Source organism: Tachyglossus aculeatus (genome assembly GCF_015852505.1).
Source record: "Tachyglossus aculeatus isolate mTacAcu1 chromosome Y4 unlocalized genomic scaffold, mTacAcu1.pri scaffold_167_arrow_ctg1, whole genome shotgun sequence".
NCBI classification, from domain to species: Eukaryota; Metazoa; Chordata; class Mammalia; order Monotremata; family Tachyglossidae; genus Tachyglossus; species Tachyglossus aculeatus.
Genome location: NW_024044836.1, coordinates 376872 through 392488, shown reverse-complemented (window position 1 = coordinate 392488; position 15617 = coordinate 376872). Strand labels below are relative to the sequence as shown.

At 47.0% G+C, this 15617-nt stretch overlaps 2 protein-coding genes across 2 annotated transcripts in view; both read left to right on the top strand.

Moving 5' to 3' along the window:
* The first annotated feature begins 3711 nt into the window (after nt 1-3711).
* Nucleotides 3712-11088, top strand: LOC119921749 (receptor of activated protein C kinase 1-like). Its single transcript, XM_038741808.1, has 8 exons — nt 3712-3915; nt 7491-7662; nt 8535-8682; nt 9066-9161; nt 9267-9377; nt 9638-9778; nt 10361-10471; nt 10938-11088. The coding sequence occupies exons 1-8, from the start codon at nt 3807-3809 to the stop codon at nt 11001-11003; spliced, it is 954 nt and encodes a 317-aa protein (XP_038597736.1). The 5' UTR covers nt 3712-3806; the 3' UTR covers nt 11004-11088.
* Nucleotides 11089-13306: 2218 nt separating this feature from the next.
* LOC119921748 (RING finger protein 17-like) overlaps nt 13307-15617 on the top strand; it is a 71711-nt gene continuing 69400 nt past the window's right edge. The window contains exon 1 of the mRNA XM_038741807.1: nt 13307-13358. Coding sequence (XP_038597735.1) covers nt 13345-13358 — 14 coding nt within the window. The 5' untranslated portion in view covers nt 13307-13344. The remainder of the gene's footprint in view (nt 13359-15617) is intronic.

Sequence of the window (15617 nt, the reverse complement as noted above, 5' to 3'; positions counted from 1 at the left end):
GGTAACTGAGGCACAGAGAACTGAGCTGAACTAAATGCTTAGTACAGTGTTCTGCACACAGGTAAGTGCTCAGTAAATACAACTGAATGAACTGATTTGCCCATGGTCACACATTATCCAAGTCGTGGAGCGTGAATTAGAATCCATGACCTTCTGACTCCCAGATCCATGTTCTAACCACTAGGCAATGCTACATGATCCTAGACTATTGGACATGAGTTGAAGCGGGGAGGCGGGCTTGAGGGGGTTCCAATCCACTCCTTACCACAATTTTTTGAATTCTATTTGTTACATACTTACGACATGCCAGTCACTGGACTAAGTGCTAGTGTAGAAATGAGGTAATCAGGTTGGACACAGTCCATATCCTACATGAGGTTTCCAATCTTGTCTCAGGTAGAGATGTGGTAACTGAGGCACAGAGAACTTAAAAGTCCTAAGGAGGCCTGCCCAGACTAAGTCCCTCTTTTCCTCTGCTCCCTTTCCCCTCCCCATTGCCCGGACCCACTCCCTTTGCTGAACCTCCCCTCCCTGCCCCACAGCACCTGTGTATATATATATGTATATATTTATAATTACAATTCTATTTATTTTTATTAATAATGTGTATATATTTATAGTTCTATTTATTTATAATGATGCTACTATTGCCTGTTTTCTTGTTTTGATGTCTTTTTCCCCTCTTCTGGATTGTGAGCCCATTGTGGGCACAGATTGTCTCTACTGTTTGCTGAATTGTACTTCCCAAGTACAGTGCACTGCATTCAGTAAGTGCTCAATTCATTCACTCATTCATTCAATCATATTTACTGAGTCAATAAAATGTGAATGAATGAATAAATGAATGAATAAATGAATGAATGAATGAAAATGACTGGCCAAAGATAACATAGCAGGCACATGTAAGAGCTGGGATAAAAACCCAAGCCCTCTGACTTCCAGACTTGGGCTCTAACCATTAGGGCATTCTTTTTCTCTTTTGTCCCAGACCTTTTCCTATCCATCTAAATGGCTACCATGTTAGTACAATCACTCATTCTATTCTGACTGGATTACTGCATCAGCATCCTTTTTGACCTCCCAACCTCCTGTCTCCCCATTTCAATCTATACTTCACTTTGCTGCCTGGATTACCTTTTTCCTCAAAAAATCTCCAATGGGTGCCTATTAACTTCTGTATCAAGCAAAAACTCCTCACTATTGGCTTCAAAGCTCTCCATCCCTTTAACCCTTCCTACCTAACCTTCCTTCACTCCTTCTACAGCCCAGCTTGCGCACTCCGCTCCCCTGGTGCTAACCTTACTGAGCCTTGTTCCCACCTTTGACCCCTGGCCAATGTCCTACCTCTAGCCTGGAACACCCTCCCTCCTCAAGTCCACCAAACAACCACACTTCCCCAATTCAAAACCCTACTGAAGGCTCACCACCTCCAGACTAAGCCCCCCATTCCCAGCTCCCCCTCCCCTCCCCATTGCCCCAACTCACTTCCTTTGTTCTACCACCCCTCCTAGCCCCACAGAACTTTTGTATATTTGTACATATCTATAATTCTATTTATTTACATTAATACCCATTTACTTGTTTTAATGTGTATATATCTGTAATTCTATTTATTTATATTAATGCTTTTGACACCTGTTTACTTGTTTAGATGTCTGTCTCCCCCCTTCTAGAATGCAAGCCTATCATGGGCAGGGATTGTCTCTATTTCTGAATTGTACTTTCCAAGCAGTTAGTACAGTGCTCTGCACACAGTAAACGCTCAATAAATACGACTGGGTGAATCAACACAGTAACTCAATAGTCGTATTTATTGAGTGCTTATTATGTGTAGGGCATTGAACTAAGCCCTTGGGAGTGTTCCTTTCCCAGGTCAGTGTGCAGAACATCACAGTGACCCAGCCACCGAACTGGTCCACCAGAGATTTGTGTAGGTGTCATTGGTGCACCTAGAGAAGGATACCGGGGTGTCAGAGGGGTGCAGGGAACAGAAACCTCAATGTGGAGTGTCAACAAGCGTGCTGGGGATGAGGAATTACAGGCAAGTTGTATTCAACCCATTCCAGAAGCTTGGACAGGAACGGTAAGAGGGAGATGGGGTGGAAAGAAGAGTATGTAATCCCAACTTTTTTTTTTACATTAGAACACAAAGACACTTAAAGTCAGAAGGAAAAGAGTCATTACAAAGCGAGTAGCTGAAAGTTTTTTCAGAAGCTGAGGTTATCGGGTCAGTCAGAAGTACCAGTAAGCAGAGCTGAATTTTGAAAGTGAGCATAAAGTATCTTGAGAAGTGAAGGGAAGAACAATAAAAGACATACAGACACATGTATTTTCTGAAGAGAAAGGGGTCATTGAAATTTGGCTCAGCCAAGGTTGGGAGTTTGGGGATTGGAGTTTTCCTCTCAATATCAAGTTCCTGGGGAAGGATTTAGTGGTCTGTAGTTTATGGTTTCTTTAAAAAAAGTATATGTTTCTTTAGCAAAACAAAAATAAAAAGCAATTGTGCCTTGTATGTGTTCTAACCCACGCTGCAATAGACACTCTTCCTCTTCCATATGAGCTACAATTTCATCTTTACTACAATTCCTATCTAAACTTCAGGTGAGGTGCACCGGAAGCTGTTTTGCACCATGATGTTGTCTCCGACCATACAGTGTGCCCTATAATTCCCCTTTTTTCTCCATTAACCATCCTCGCTCAATTCTATCTCATAGGACCTCATGACAGACACCTACCTAATGAGCTCTCAAGAAGTGCAGATAGATGGGGTCTTGATGCAAAAAGGAGGAAGAGAGAGGGAGAGAGAGGGAGAAGAAGAGGGAGGGGCAGAGGGAGAAGGAGGGCGAGAGAGGGAGGGAGAAGGAGGTAGAGGAGGAGAGAGAGAGAGCGAGAGAGAGAGGGAGAGAGAGAGGGAGAGGGAGAGGGAGGGAAGGGAGAGGAAGAGGGGGAGAGGGAGAGAGGGAGAGGGGGGGAGAGAGGGAGAGAGAGGGGGAGGGAGGGAGAGAGAGAGGGAGAGAGGGGGAGGGGGGAGAGAGAGAGAGGGAGGGAGAGGGAGAGAGAGAGAGGGGGGAGGGGGGGGAGGGGGGAGGGGAGGGGGAGGGGGCGAGCAACATAAAGTGACATAGAACCACCAACTCGCTCGCTCTCGAAACGTATGAAATGGCCATTTCCGGGCCGTAACAGCGCCAGAGAAACCCATTTTAAACGTCACCAAATCGATCTTACACCATCTTACCTCCTTCCCTTCCCCACAGCACCTGTATATATGTCTATATGGTTGTACATATTTATTACTCTATTTATTTATTTAATTATTTATTTTACTTGTACATTTCTATCCTATTTATTTTATTTTGTTGGTATGTTTGGTTCTGTTCTCTGTCTCCCCCTTTTAGACTGTGAGCCCACTGTTGGGTAAGGACTGTCTCTATATGTTGCCAACTTGTACTTCCCAAGCGCTTAGTACAGTGCTCTGCACATAGTAAGCGCTCAATAAATACGATTGATTGATTGATTGATTGATTGATTGATTGATTGATTGATTGATCTGCCCACCGCAATCGGGCCCGCCCCTATTTTGTATGCATACTCCGGGCAACCGCCATTTTGGGGTATGGTGAGCTAGATGGGAGCCACCATTTTGGGCCAGAAAAGGAAGATTGTTTCCGGTTCCTGCCGGAAGTCGCTTCCTTTTTTATTGTTGAGTCTTCAAGGGAGGTGGTGGTGTGGTTCCTGTTTGTCCGCGGAGCTAACACAATCCGGCTCCACCCACCCCACCAGGATCGACCCTCAAACCCTTCGCAACCATGACCGAGCAGATGACCCTCCGCGGCACCCTTAAGGGTCACAATGGCTGGGTGACCCAGATCGCCACGACCCCTCAGTTCCCGGACATGATTCTTTCCTCCTCGCGGGGTAACAGGCTTGCTTACATTATCATCTCCTAATGGGAAGCCTGGTTGGGCGGGACCAACAAACCCCATAGGGGTGGGGGCAGGCAGATCGACCACCTTTCTTGGGCTTGGAGGTGCTGTGGCGGTTACACCCGTAGAGTGGAGTCCTCGTAAGGATAGATTTGGGAGAGCGTATATGTCGGGATTGCATACGTAGAAACTCAGAGAGTTGGGCCTCCCGGATTGTTTGGACCCTACCATTGAGTGGGTTAAGTGGGAGTGGGTTGGAGCGGCCGGTTGCTAGAGTTACAAAAATATGGTGTAAATGGGGAAAAGGGGAGCCTGGAGAAATCTTTGGAAGGGACTAAACCTCGGGATTGGACCGAAGTTCCAGGGACCATTAGGCTAATCTCGGCCAATATGTGGCGAGACGTCCGAGCCCTGCATTCTGTAGAGACCTCACAGGGTAGACAGAAGTGGGCCTGGTGTCAGGCACAGGCTTGGGAGCCAGAGGTTGTGGGTTTTAATTCTGGCCCTGCCATTTGTCAGCTGTGTGACGTTGGGCAAGTCACTTCACTTCCCTGGGCCTCAATTACCTCATCTGTAAAATGGGGATTAAGACTGTGAGTCCAACATGGGACAACCCGAAGTCCACCCCAGCGCTTAGTACAGTGTTTGGCACCTAGTAAGCGCTTAACAAAGCTGTCATCATCTCACCCTTTATCGTACACTGCCCCCTCAAAGCCTGCTGGGAACCTCCCAGGCCTTCCCTAGGCCGTCAGGAAACCATGAATGAGAGCAGCGTGGTTCAATGGAAAGAGCAAGGGCTTTGGAAGTCTGAAGTCATCGGCTCAAATCCCGGCTCTGCTGATTGTCAGTCCTGACTTTGAGCAAGTCACTTAACTTCTCTAGGCCTTAGTTGCCTCATCTGTAAAATGGGGATTAAGACTGAGCTCCAAGTGGGACAACCTGATCACCTTGTAACCTCCCCAGCGCTTAGAACAGTGCTTTGCACATAGTAAGCACTTAATAAATGCCATTATTATTATTATTATTACAGCGACTGCTTACCTCTCCTGGATTGTAAACTTGATGTGTGCAGGGGCTATATCTACTAACTGTTGTGTTGTGCTCTTAAAAGCTCTTACATTGCTCTGCACCCAGTAGGTGCTCAATAAATACCATTGATTGGTTGGAGATCATTGAATTGTGCTCTCCTTTGATGCAGGAACAATCTTTAGGATTCAGGTTATTTCAGGACTTCCTTGACAGAATGGAGAGGGGATAGTTGGTTTGCAGAAGTAGTCAGTTAGTGGTATTTAAATAAGCACTCACTGAGTGCAGAACACTGTCCAAAGCACTTGGGAGAATACAAGGTATAAGACACAGATCCCTGCCCATAATGAGCTTCTCTTCAAAATGCTTAGTATTGCCATGCAAGAAGCACGATTGGTTGATTGAAGTAGCTTTAACCTTGAACAACTACCTGAGAAGTATGAAACAATGAAGTGACCAATAAGTTTATTGAGTGCTTTCCGTTTGCACAGCACTGAAACGAGCGTGGAGACTATAACACGGCAGTATAGCTGACGACACATTTCTATGCTCTCACTATAGACAAGACAGTTGTTAATGTAAATTTTAATAAATTATGGATAAATACATAAATGCTGTGGGAGGGGTGAATAAAGAGAGCAAATAAAGGTGATGCAGAATGTAATGGGGGAAAAGGAAAGAAGAATTTAGTCAGGGAAGGCTTGGAGGAGATGTGTCTTCAGGAAGGCTTTGAAATTGGAGAGAGTGATTGCTAGATATGAGGAGGGAGAGTGTTGCAGGCCAGAGGCAGGGGTTGGGCAAGAGGTCAGAAATAAGATCAAGGTACAGTGAGTAGGTTGACATTAGAGGAGAGAAGTGTCTGGGCTGGGTTGTAGTAGGAAAATAGTGAGGTGCTGTCGGAATGAATGAATTGGAGGAGGCAAGTTGGATGCTCTGAAGTGGATGGTGAGGTGGATAGGCAACTCTGGATGTTCTTGAGTGAACATACACGGCCTGAATTTTTTTGTAGAAAAAGATCCAAGAAAAATTGACTCAATGTCCCCTCCCCTAGGGAGCTTATAGTCAAGTGAGACAAATCACTGTTGAAATTATTTAGATACAGTTGATGATATTGCTGTGTTTGTACAGATAACTGTGTTAAGCACTTGTAAGAACACAGTTCACTTGGTAGACATTATTCCTGCTTTCAAGGAGCTAATAGTCTAGCTCTGCCTGAATGGCACTCCCCTGGGGGCTTAAGGAGGAGCAGTAAAGAACTCATAACATGCCATCTTATTTCCTGTGCTGATATCCATAACCTGTTTCTGAGCATCTGCCCTGCCTCTGGCCATGAACCTGGCAGTGGCCACAGCCCAGACACTTCCAATGAGTGGAGTTTTTAAAACTCATATAGTCCATGCCCTGTCTCCCTTCAGAGCATCACCAAACTCATTCAATCAGTTATATTTATTGAGCACTTACTGTGTGGACAGGATGGTACTAAATGCCTGGGAGAGTAAAATTCAACTGAGTCAGTAGACCGTTTCCCTGCCCATAAGAAATTTTTCCCTGAGAAGGAGATTCAACCAATACCTTCCTCGAGCTTTTGTCCCAGCATCTCACACCCTTCCAAATGGGCCTGGATTCAGTCTCTTTCTTCTCCCTTTCCCCATCAGTCAAATATTCATGACCTCTAGTGAACAGTTAAGTAAATGATATTTGTTGAAGGCTTATTACATACAGAACTGTGAACTAAGCACTTGGGAGGGTATAATACAACAGTTGGTCAGTGCATTCCCCAACCCACAAGGAATTTAACAGTCTAGATGGGTAGACTGATGTGGAAATAGGTTAGTGATGCAGCGTGGCTTAGTGGAAAGAGCATGCATGGGCTTAGGAGTCAGAGGTCATGGGTTCTAACCCCAGCTCTGCCACTTGTCGGCTGTGTGACTTTGAGCAAGTTACTTCTTGGTGCCTCAGTTACCTCATCTGTAAAATGGGGATTAAGACTGTGAGCCCCACGTGGGGCAACCTGATCACCTTGTATCCTCCCCAGGGCTTAGAACAGTGCTTTGCACAAAGTAAGCACTTAACAAATGCCATTATTATTAAGAACAGTGCTTGGCACATAATAAGTACTTGACAGATACCAACATTATCATTAAGTAGGTTGCCATTAGGGGAGTTGGCAGAGTGTAAGGACATGGATAAAAGTGCTGTGGGAGTGGGACTAGGATGAATGACAGGTGATCAGAGGGTACAGAAAGGATGGCGAATTGGGGTAAAGAAGGCCTGGACAAGGAAGGCCTCTTGGAGGAGATATGATTTTATAAGACTGAAGGAGGGAGAGCAGCCAGCAAGTAGAAAGGATTCTTCAGGGGTCAGATAGGCAGGGCAGCCTGCACCCAGCTTTCATCACCTCTGAATTTCAAGCAACTTGGCAGGGAAAGTGTCTCCCAACTCTATTGTACTATACTCTCCCAAGCGCTTAGTACAGTGCTGTGTACAGTAAGCTCTGACTAAAAGCAGTTGGATTGATTGTTCCCATTTCCACCATCCTAGATAAGACCATCATCATGTGGAAGCTAACTCGGGATGAGACCAACTACGGCATCCCTCAGCGGGCCTTGCGTGGCCACTCCCACTTTGTCAGCGATGTGGTCATCTCCTCAGATGGACAGTTTGCCCTGTCTGGCTCCTGGGATGGGACCCTGCGCCTCTGGGATCTCACAACGCAAGTACCCACCCACAAAGCTGCTGGCTGAGTCAGGGAGGGGGCCTATGGGGTAGAGCAGAGGCCTGGGATTCAGAAAGACCTGGGTTCTAACCCAAGCTCTGCCACTTTTCTGCTGTGTAACCCTGGGCAAACACCTCACTTCTCTGTGCCTCTGGTCCCTCATCTGTAAAAGGGGTATTAAGACTGAGCTCTTTGTGGGACAGGGATAGTATCCAACCTGATTAGCTTGTATATGTTGCAGCACTTGTTAGAATCCCTGGCTCTTAGTAAATTCTTAACAAATGTTAAAAGAAAAAAATGATGGATGGGCCTGATACATGTGGTTGTGAAGGTGAGGGGAATTAAGGTGATGGATTTCAGTGTGCATGAAGTGCATGTGGTGAAGCGGCATGGCCTAGTAGAAAGAGCTTGGGCCTGGGAGTCCAAGGCCAGTCCCAACTACATCACTTGCCTGATGTGTGACCATGAGCAAGCTAGTTTACTCCTGGGCTTCTGTTGCCTCCTGTAATAGCTGTGCTCCCTGCTACGTATACTGTGAGCATGTGTGAAATGGTCTGTGTCGAAACTGATAAACTTGTACATAAGTGCTTAAAACAGTGCTTGACATATGGTAAGTTCTTGACAATACCACACTTATTATGTAAGATCTCCAGTTAGATTATTGAAATGGGGCTGGGCATTAGTGTGGGACAGTCTGTCGGGGTGAGAACAGAGTCCCAAGGATGAGGCATGACACATGGTGGCTGACGCCATTTGGGCTAACAGATCCTGCAATTCGGATGGAACACTCAGGGAGACCAAGGCAAGGCAAGGAGACCCCTGGGAGCAGAGCAGTGACCAAATCTGTTTCCCTTTCCTTGTCCACACAGTGGCACCACCACACGACGTTTTGTGGGCCACACCAAGGATGTACTGAGCGTGGCCTTCTCCTCGGACAATCGACAGATTGTCTCTGGCTCCCGGGACAAGACCATCAAGCTGTGGAACACCCTAGGTGTCTGCAAGTACACTGTACAGGTGAGGTGCAGGTGGGAAAGGGCCCCAAGAGGTCACTGGGCCCATCCCCCTGCCTTTGCATGGGGCCCAGTCCCTGCTGTCAAAGAATTACCCCCGTTTTAGAGAGGCCAGGTGGGTGGCTTGCCTGAACAAGTGGTAGAGAAATCTGGGAGCAGAGTTAATCTCATGGAGCAGGTTCAGAGTGGCACAGGGGAGGGAGTGGGAAGCCTGAGTAGAGTGTGGCTGCTGGATTAAGGTCTATGTGAGAGGATAAGGGGTGGGCAACTAAGTGAAATGTGACTGGCATGGTGAGCTCTTGCCACTGGCCAACTCCATCATGACCCCACAGTCACATGCCACAGTCCATAGGGTCTGAGCTGAACCTGCTTCTTCTCCCCCTGCAGGATGAGAGCCACTCTGAGTGGGTGTCCTGTGTGCGCTTCTCACCCAACAGCAGCAACCCCATTATTGTCTCCTGTGGCTGGGACAAGCTTGTCAAGGTGAGGCCATTCAACCCTTTCCCCATGTATATACACTCTTACCCCAGTCCCGGCTGTGGCAGGGCCCATAGGCCCAGAAACGGCCAATGTCTGCCCTCTTTCTAGGTCTGGAATTTAGCAAACTGCAAGCTGAAGACCAACCACATTGGCCACACAGGCTACCTGAACACTGTGACCGTCTCCCCTGATGGCTCCCTCTGTGCCTCTGGGGGCAAGGTACATACCAATACTGGGGTAGATAGGGTGGGCAGCTGGAGGAGCAGTAAGGCAGAGGATGGGCTGGGGAAGGAGCATGTTGGAGTAACTGGGCAGGGGCCAGGCCTAGCAGTCGGATGACACATGTTGGCCAATACCGGCTGACTACACTTCCTGCAGTTCTGATGGAATCCCTGTGTGGGGTTCCCTGGGTCATGAAGTGGGCATGGTCCTTGTCACTGGCTCCCCTCTTCCGGGGTACTTTTGTTTCCCTACACCAGGATGGGCAGGCAATGCTTTGGGACCTGAATGAAGGCAAGCATCTGTACACCCTGGATGGTGGAGACATCATCAACGCCCTCTGCTTCAGCCCCAACCGCTACTGGCTATGTGCTGCCACTGGGCCCAGCGTCAAGATCTGGGTGAGGAGTAGGGTGGGAATGGTCTATGTTGGTACTGACGGGCCAGTAGGCAGCCAGGCAGCGCATTGATGATTGCTAGCGTGCCATCTGCATGCCCTTGCTGAAATTCGTAGGTACTTTCTGGGCAGCTAGCTCTGCTGAAGATCCTGCGAGGCGGGAGGGTGGGAGTGAGCAGTATGAGAACCGGTGGAGTATGTGTTCCTGCAAGGAGAGAATTTGGCTTGCAGAGTGATTCTGAGAATAGGAGGCATGACACATTATTAACTGTTTTACCCAGTCCAAACCCTGGTGCTTAATAGAGTGAAGAAGGCAGGGTTCTGATAAGGAAGACATGAGAAAAGTTGGCATTGGAAGGAACTGTTGCGGGAAGGCCTTGGGTGTTAGAAAGGGATCTGTGCCTGGTGTGAAGACAGGTTGATCTGGAGTTCCTTCTAGATTAGGATTGTATTAGTACTTGGAGAGAATACACTGTTGGGAATTAGATGCAGTCACAGTCCCTGTCCCTTGGAGGTCTCCCAATAGGAACATGGCTTCTGATTCCTGTCCCTTTTATTCCCTACTGTATTTCCTTATTTGTCCCAGGACCTGGAGGGCAAGATCATCGTGGATGAGCTGAAGCAGGAAGTGATCAGCACCAGCAGCAAGGCAGAGCCACCCCAGTGCACTTCTCTAGCCTGGTCGGCTGATGGCCAGGTAAGGGTGGGCCTAGGAAAAGGGGCCATAGGAGGCTGAAGCGATGAGGAGCTCTAATATGCCATCTGAGATGCCCCTAGTGAGACCAAGAGGCTGTTTCTGAGCTTTGCCCCCAAAGCCCATGGCAGGGGCCAGTCCTCAGGGAAGGCTTGATGGAGTCAAGAAGCAGGTTGCCACCACCCACGCAGTCATAGCACATGGAAGCGGCCCTTGTGAGTGGACTGGCCAGAGGCTGCAGCAGGAGGGATTTGGGCTAGAGGCAAGGCAATGCTGTGGCGGCTGAGTTTGTTTCTTCCTGTCCTGCCCTTTAGCCATCAGCTCCTCCTCTACCCCCCTACCCCCACCCGGATCGCTAGGCTGGTCTTCCACCTTCTGAAAGTGCTACACTTATCTCCCCCCCACCACCAACCCCCTGCTGTACCCCGCATCTCAGCACTGACCTGCAGTCTGCCCATTTCCCCAACAGACCCTGTTTGCAGGCTACACGGACAACCTGGTGCGTGTGTGGCAGGTGACCATTGGCACTCGATAAGGGACCTGGCTGCAGCATCCCCCTCCTCCCTTCATCCCCTGCAAATTGTGCTGGGAATAAAGATCTTTATTTCTGTCCTCTGGAAGCAGGTTGCATTTTCTCCTTCAGGGATTGATGACTGGGAAGACAGCTAGCCCATAGGTTTGGGGGTTTTAGGGGTGTCGGGAGTCTCTGCCCCAGGCTTCTGGGTTAGGGATGTGAAGTGGGGGGTGGAATGAAGGTGTAAGAGCCAGGTCTGCTGGCCTGGCGGAGTAGGTGGACAGAGAGATCAAGGGAGCCGTTGGCAACTCATAGCCTAGGTTTTCTGGGTTCACCCCTAACACGAACCAGTGCTGGCTGTCCCTCACCTCAGCACCTGAGGTGATTGGGGAGACTATATGTCTAGGGAGTGTACTCAATTAGGGTGGGGCAGGCAAGCAGGGTTGAATTTTCCTTTTGCCTCCCCACTTACCCAGGATTTACATCCAAATGCCCACCTGGAGCGAGCTTTGAATCTGAACTCTGCTAGGAAACTGCCTTTTCCATATGCCTGCAAAGTTCTCACTATGGATATTTTAAAACAAAAAAACCCCTTTCTGTTTTTTTTGATCAGGGATTCTGAGACATTTTAACTTAGGTACGAGGTAATGGTTATACTGTGCTCTCCCAAGTGCTTATACAGTGCTCTTCACACACGGTAAGCACTCAGCAGATATGACTGATTGATCAATTGATTTAAATTCATTGTTTAAACTTCAGCCATGCTGCTTCCTGACCCAAGAGTGAGCATTGTGATTGGAAAGTCATTGTTCCCAGACCTGTCAGCAAAGGTTTCACTGTGCACATTTAAAGCAAAAACTAGAACTTTTTTTCTTCAAGGATTCTAGGAATTTTAAAGTATGAAACCAAACAAAACCTGAAGGGGATCGAGACAGATCCCAATCCCTCACATGGTTGGGTGAAAGGCACTCAACAGGCAGAGTGGCGTGTCCACCAATAAAATCCACTCTGGGGGAACTAATTAAAGGAAGCAATTCATAAACACTCACAGAACCAGGCTTTGAACTAGTGAAATAACAATCACAGAAAGTCATCCTATGAACCATAATCTCTAATACTTCGGCAAGCTCAAACTACTCGCGTAACCCCTGCCAGCCACTCAAACGCAACCCATCGAAAACTGAACGCCTCCTCTTACCTCTCAAATCATGTCTTCCATCCAGATATCCCATCCCTGTTGATAGCACCACCATCACCATCCTCCCTCTTAAGGCAATGGCCTTGGTATTATCCTTTTACTCTCTCTTTTGACCCTCTTTCTTATTCAGTCTATGGATTCTCCTTCCACAAGATTTCCAGGGTCCTCCCCTTCTTATCCATCCAGATAACCACCTCACTAGTCTAGGCCCATAATGATGATGATGATGATGATGAAAATGATGGCATTTGTTAAGTGCTTACCATGTGCCAGGCACTGTACTAAACTGCAGCGGATACAGGCAAATTAGGTTGGACTAAAATCTTGTCCCACAAGGGACTGGTAGTCTCACCCTGCATTTTATTGATGAGGTAACAGGGCTAGAGAAGTTAAGTGACTTGCCCAAGGTCCCATAATAGACAAGTAACAACTGAGATTAGAACTTGGTTCTTTCTGACTTCCAAGCCCATGCTTTTTTGTCATAGGCCTATTCAATATTGTGTCTGCGTTCTCACAGGCCTTTCCCATTTCTCCCGTCCACACTTTGTTTTCTAAAATTCTTCTAAAGCATTCTGTTCATGTCTCCTTTCTTCTCCAGGATGTTCAAAGGGATCTGATCCAGTAGTTTTCCCAGCTTGAACAGGAATTTCTGAAACCTGACACTAAGGCTACCTTATCAGCTTTCCTCCTTTTGCGTATTCTCAGGCTACTTCCACTACTGCCCATGGCACATGCTTCATTCTTAAACCAACCTGCTCATTTCTCCCTCCACTCACCTCTTGCTCACTAACCCCCTTCAAAACACCATTCTTTGAAGGTTTATGAATTGCTTCCTTTAAGCAGAATGGAAGGTCCCCTTCCACTTCATATCTGGCAGACAGCTGCTCTCTTCATTGTCAAAGTCCTTCGGAATTTATAGCCCCAGCAGGCCTCCCTGGGTTTGTATTTTATCTCTGTACATTCCCAGCTGTCACTTTAGTACGTCCGTGTCACTCAAGCACTTAGGTACTCACACCCTTTAATAGCATTCATTTATAACACAGATCTCCAGATTCCCAGAGCTGTTCTGTTCCCACAGGACCAGTTAGAGTGCTAGACCGTTTGATGGACAAGAGATTGAAGACACTCTAGTTGTAATGTGTAGACTGACTGATTTGAACAACGATGTCCTTGCTCAGGTTTGTATCACTTCTGTAACGTGATTTTTTTCCTTTTTGTACTGTTTCAAAGAATGAATATTACATTTATTTTCTCCAAATTGTGTAGTCCTGTTTAGTAATCAGTCAGTGGTTATTATTGAGTATCATCTCTGTGCCAAATACTAGTGAGAATAAAGTTGAGAATGTGACCTTACCCTCAAGGAGTTTATACTGTAGTGGGTACTGACAGACACAAGTCACTCAAATCTGTTAGTGGCTAGAGCACAGAAGGATAAGTAGGTGCGCAACTATGGGTGAGGCAGTCTAAGTCAAGAATATGCATCGCATAAGTTAGTAGTACTTATTGAGTGTCGTGTTCGTGCAGAGCTGAACTACGCTTGTGATTTTGAGTACTTTTTGTGGTGTTAGGCATCATTATCCCTGCCCTCCAAGGGCAAAAAACAAATTTCAGTAAGGAGGAAGAAAGAGGAGGTCCGAGAGCCTGAGTTCACCACTTTTTCTTTTGTGACCCATGTCAAGTCACTTCACTTGTGCCTCAGCTTTCTCATCTGTAAAATGGGAACTCAGTACTGGGCCTCTTTATTTGGACTGTGATTAGCCCAGTGATGGCAGGGACCATGTCTGACTTGATTTCTTTGTGTATTCCCTGGCACTTTCAACAGTGCTTGACACATGATAAGCTCTTTTTTATGGTATTTGTTAAGCACTCACTGTATGCCACGTACTGTTCTAAGTGCTGGGGTAGATACAAGGTAATGAGGTTGGACGCAGTCCCTCTTCCAGTCTTAATCCCCAATGTACAGATGAGGTAACTGAGGCACGTAGAAGTGAAATGATTTGCTCAATGTCCGCAGCAGAAAAGTAGTGGGATCAAGATTAGAACCCAGGTCCTTCTGACATCCAGACCTGTGATCTATCCACTAGGCACTTTGCTGCTTTCCAACAAATATCACCATAGTTACTGCTGTTATTACCATTGTCATTTTATTGCTATTATTGCTGTTAGAAAACTGGAAAGGTGAATATTTGGATGAGAGGAAGATGAAGATCTATATGTCTGGAAGTACCATAGATGGTTGTGAGGGCAGAATTGAGGTAGCACAAAAGTGCTGAGGTGGTAGTTGGGAGCATATGACCCGAGGAGAAGAATAATTAAGGAAGGCGTCCTGAGGAGGTGAGGTTTCAGAAGGGCTCTGAAGATGGGGAGAGCTGTGTCAGGCAAATTTTAATGGGGTAGGAGTATTAGGAAAGGGGGTACAGCATGAACCAAGGGTCAGAGACAAGAGAGGCCATAATTGAGTTCTATGCCAGCCATGGTGTAGTGGGAGAAGAGAGTGGGCAAGTAGGGAGAGAGCAGTTTGAATTGAATGCTTGATCTGAGCATGTAGTCATATCCCGCCCTGACTAATGCATCAGCCTCCTCACCAACACCTCTGCTTACTGTCTCTACTCCAGTCTACCCTTCACTCTGCTTCCCGGATTATTTTCTGAAATCATCAGTCTATGTCTCCCCACTCCTCAAGAGCCCCCTGTAGTTGCTCGTCTACGCCTGCATCGTGCAGAATCTCCTTAACATCAGCTTTGTAGCACTCAATCAGCTTAACCCCTACCTTATGTCTCTGATTTTCTACTGCAGCCCAGGCCACACACTCCGCTCCTCCAGTGCCAGCATGCTCATTCTTCCTCAGTCTCATCTGTCTTACCGTCTTCCCCTTTCCCATGTTCTACCTGTGACGTGGCACTCCCTCTCCCGTCATATACAACAGACCACCGCTCTCCCCACCTTCAAATCATACATCTCCAAGAGGGCTTCCCCAGTTAAGCCCTATTTTCCCCTACTCCTCTTCCTACTGCATTACCTGTGCACTGCACTTAGATCTGTACCCTGTAAGCATTTTAATAATAATAATGATGGTATTTAAGTGATTGCTATGTACCAAACACTGTTATAAATGCTGGGGTAGATAAAAGGTTATCAGGTTGTCCCACTTGGGGCTCGCACTCTTAGTTCCCATTTTACAGATGAGGTAACTGAGGCACAGAGAAGTGAAGCGACTTGCCCAAAGTCACACAGCTGACAAGTGTCAGAGCTGGGATTGAACCCACAATCTCTGACTCCAATACCCGTGCTTTTTCCACTAGGCCACGCTGTTACTTTTAATCTTTAATCTTTAATTTTATAATCATCCGACTAAGCACCACAGCATTTGTGCTCACATCCATAACTTGTTTGTATTAATGCCTCTCCCCCTTTAGACTAAACTCCTTGTGGGCAGG

What these genes read in the sequence shown, in the direction of transcription:
- LOC119921749 (XM_038741808.1), top strand. Translation starts at nt 3,807, where the DNA reads ATGACCGAGCAGATGACCCTCCGCGGCACCCTTAAGGGTCACAATGGC. An exon ending in GCTGGGACAAGCTTGTCAAG is followed by an intron (nt 9,162 to 9,266) that starts GTGAGGCCATTC and finishes CCCTCTTTCTAG; the next exon opens with GTCTGGAATTTAGCAAACTG. An exon ending in CCTGGTCGGCTGATGGCCAG is followed by an intron (nt 10,472 to 10,937) that starts GTAAGGGTGGGC and finishes TTTCCCCAACAG; the next exon opens with ACCCTGTTTGCAGGCTACAC.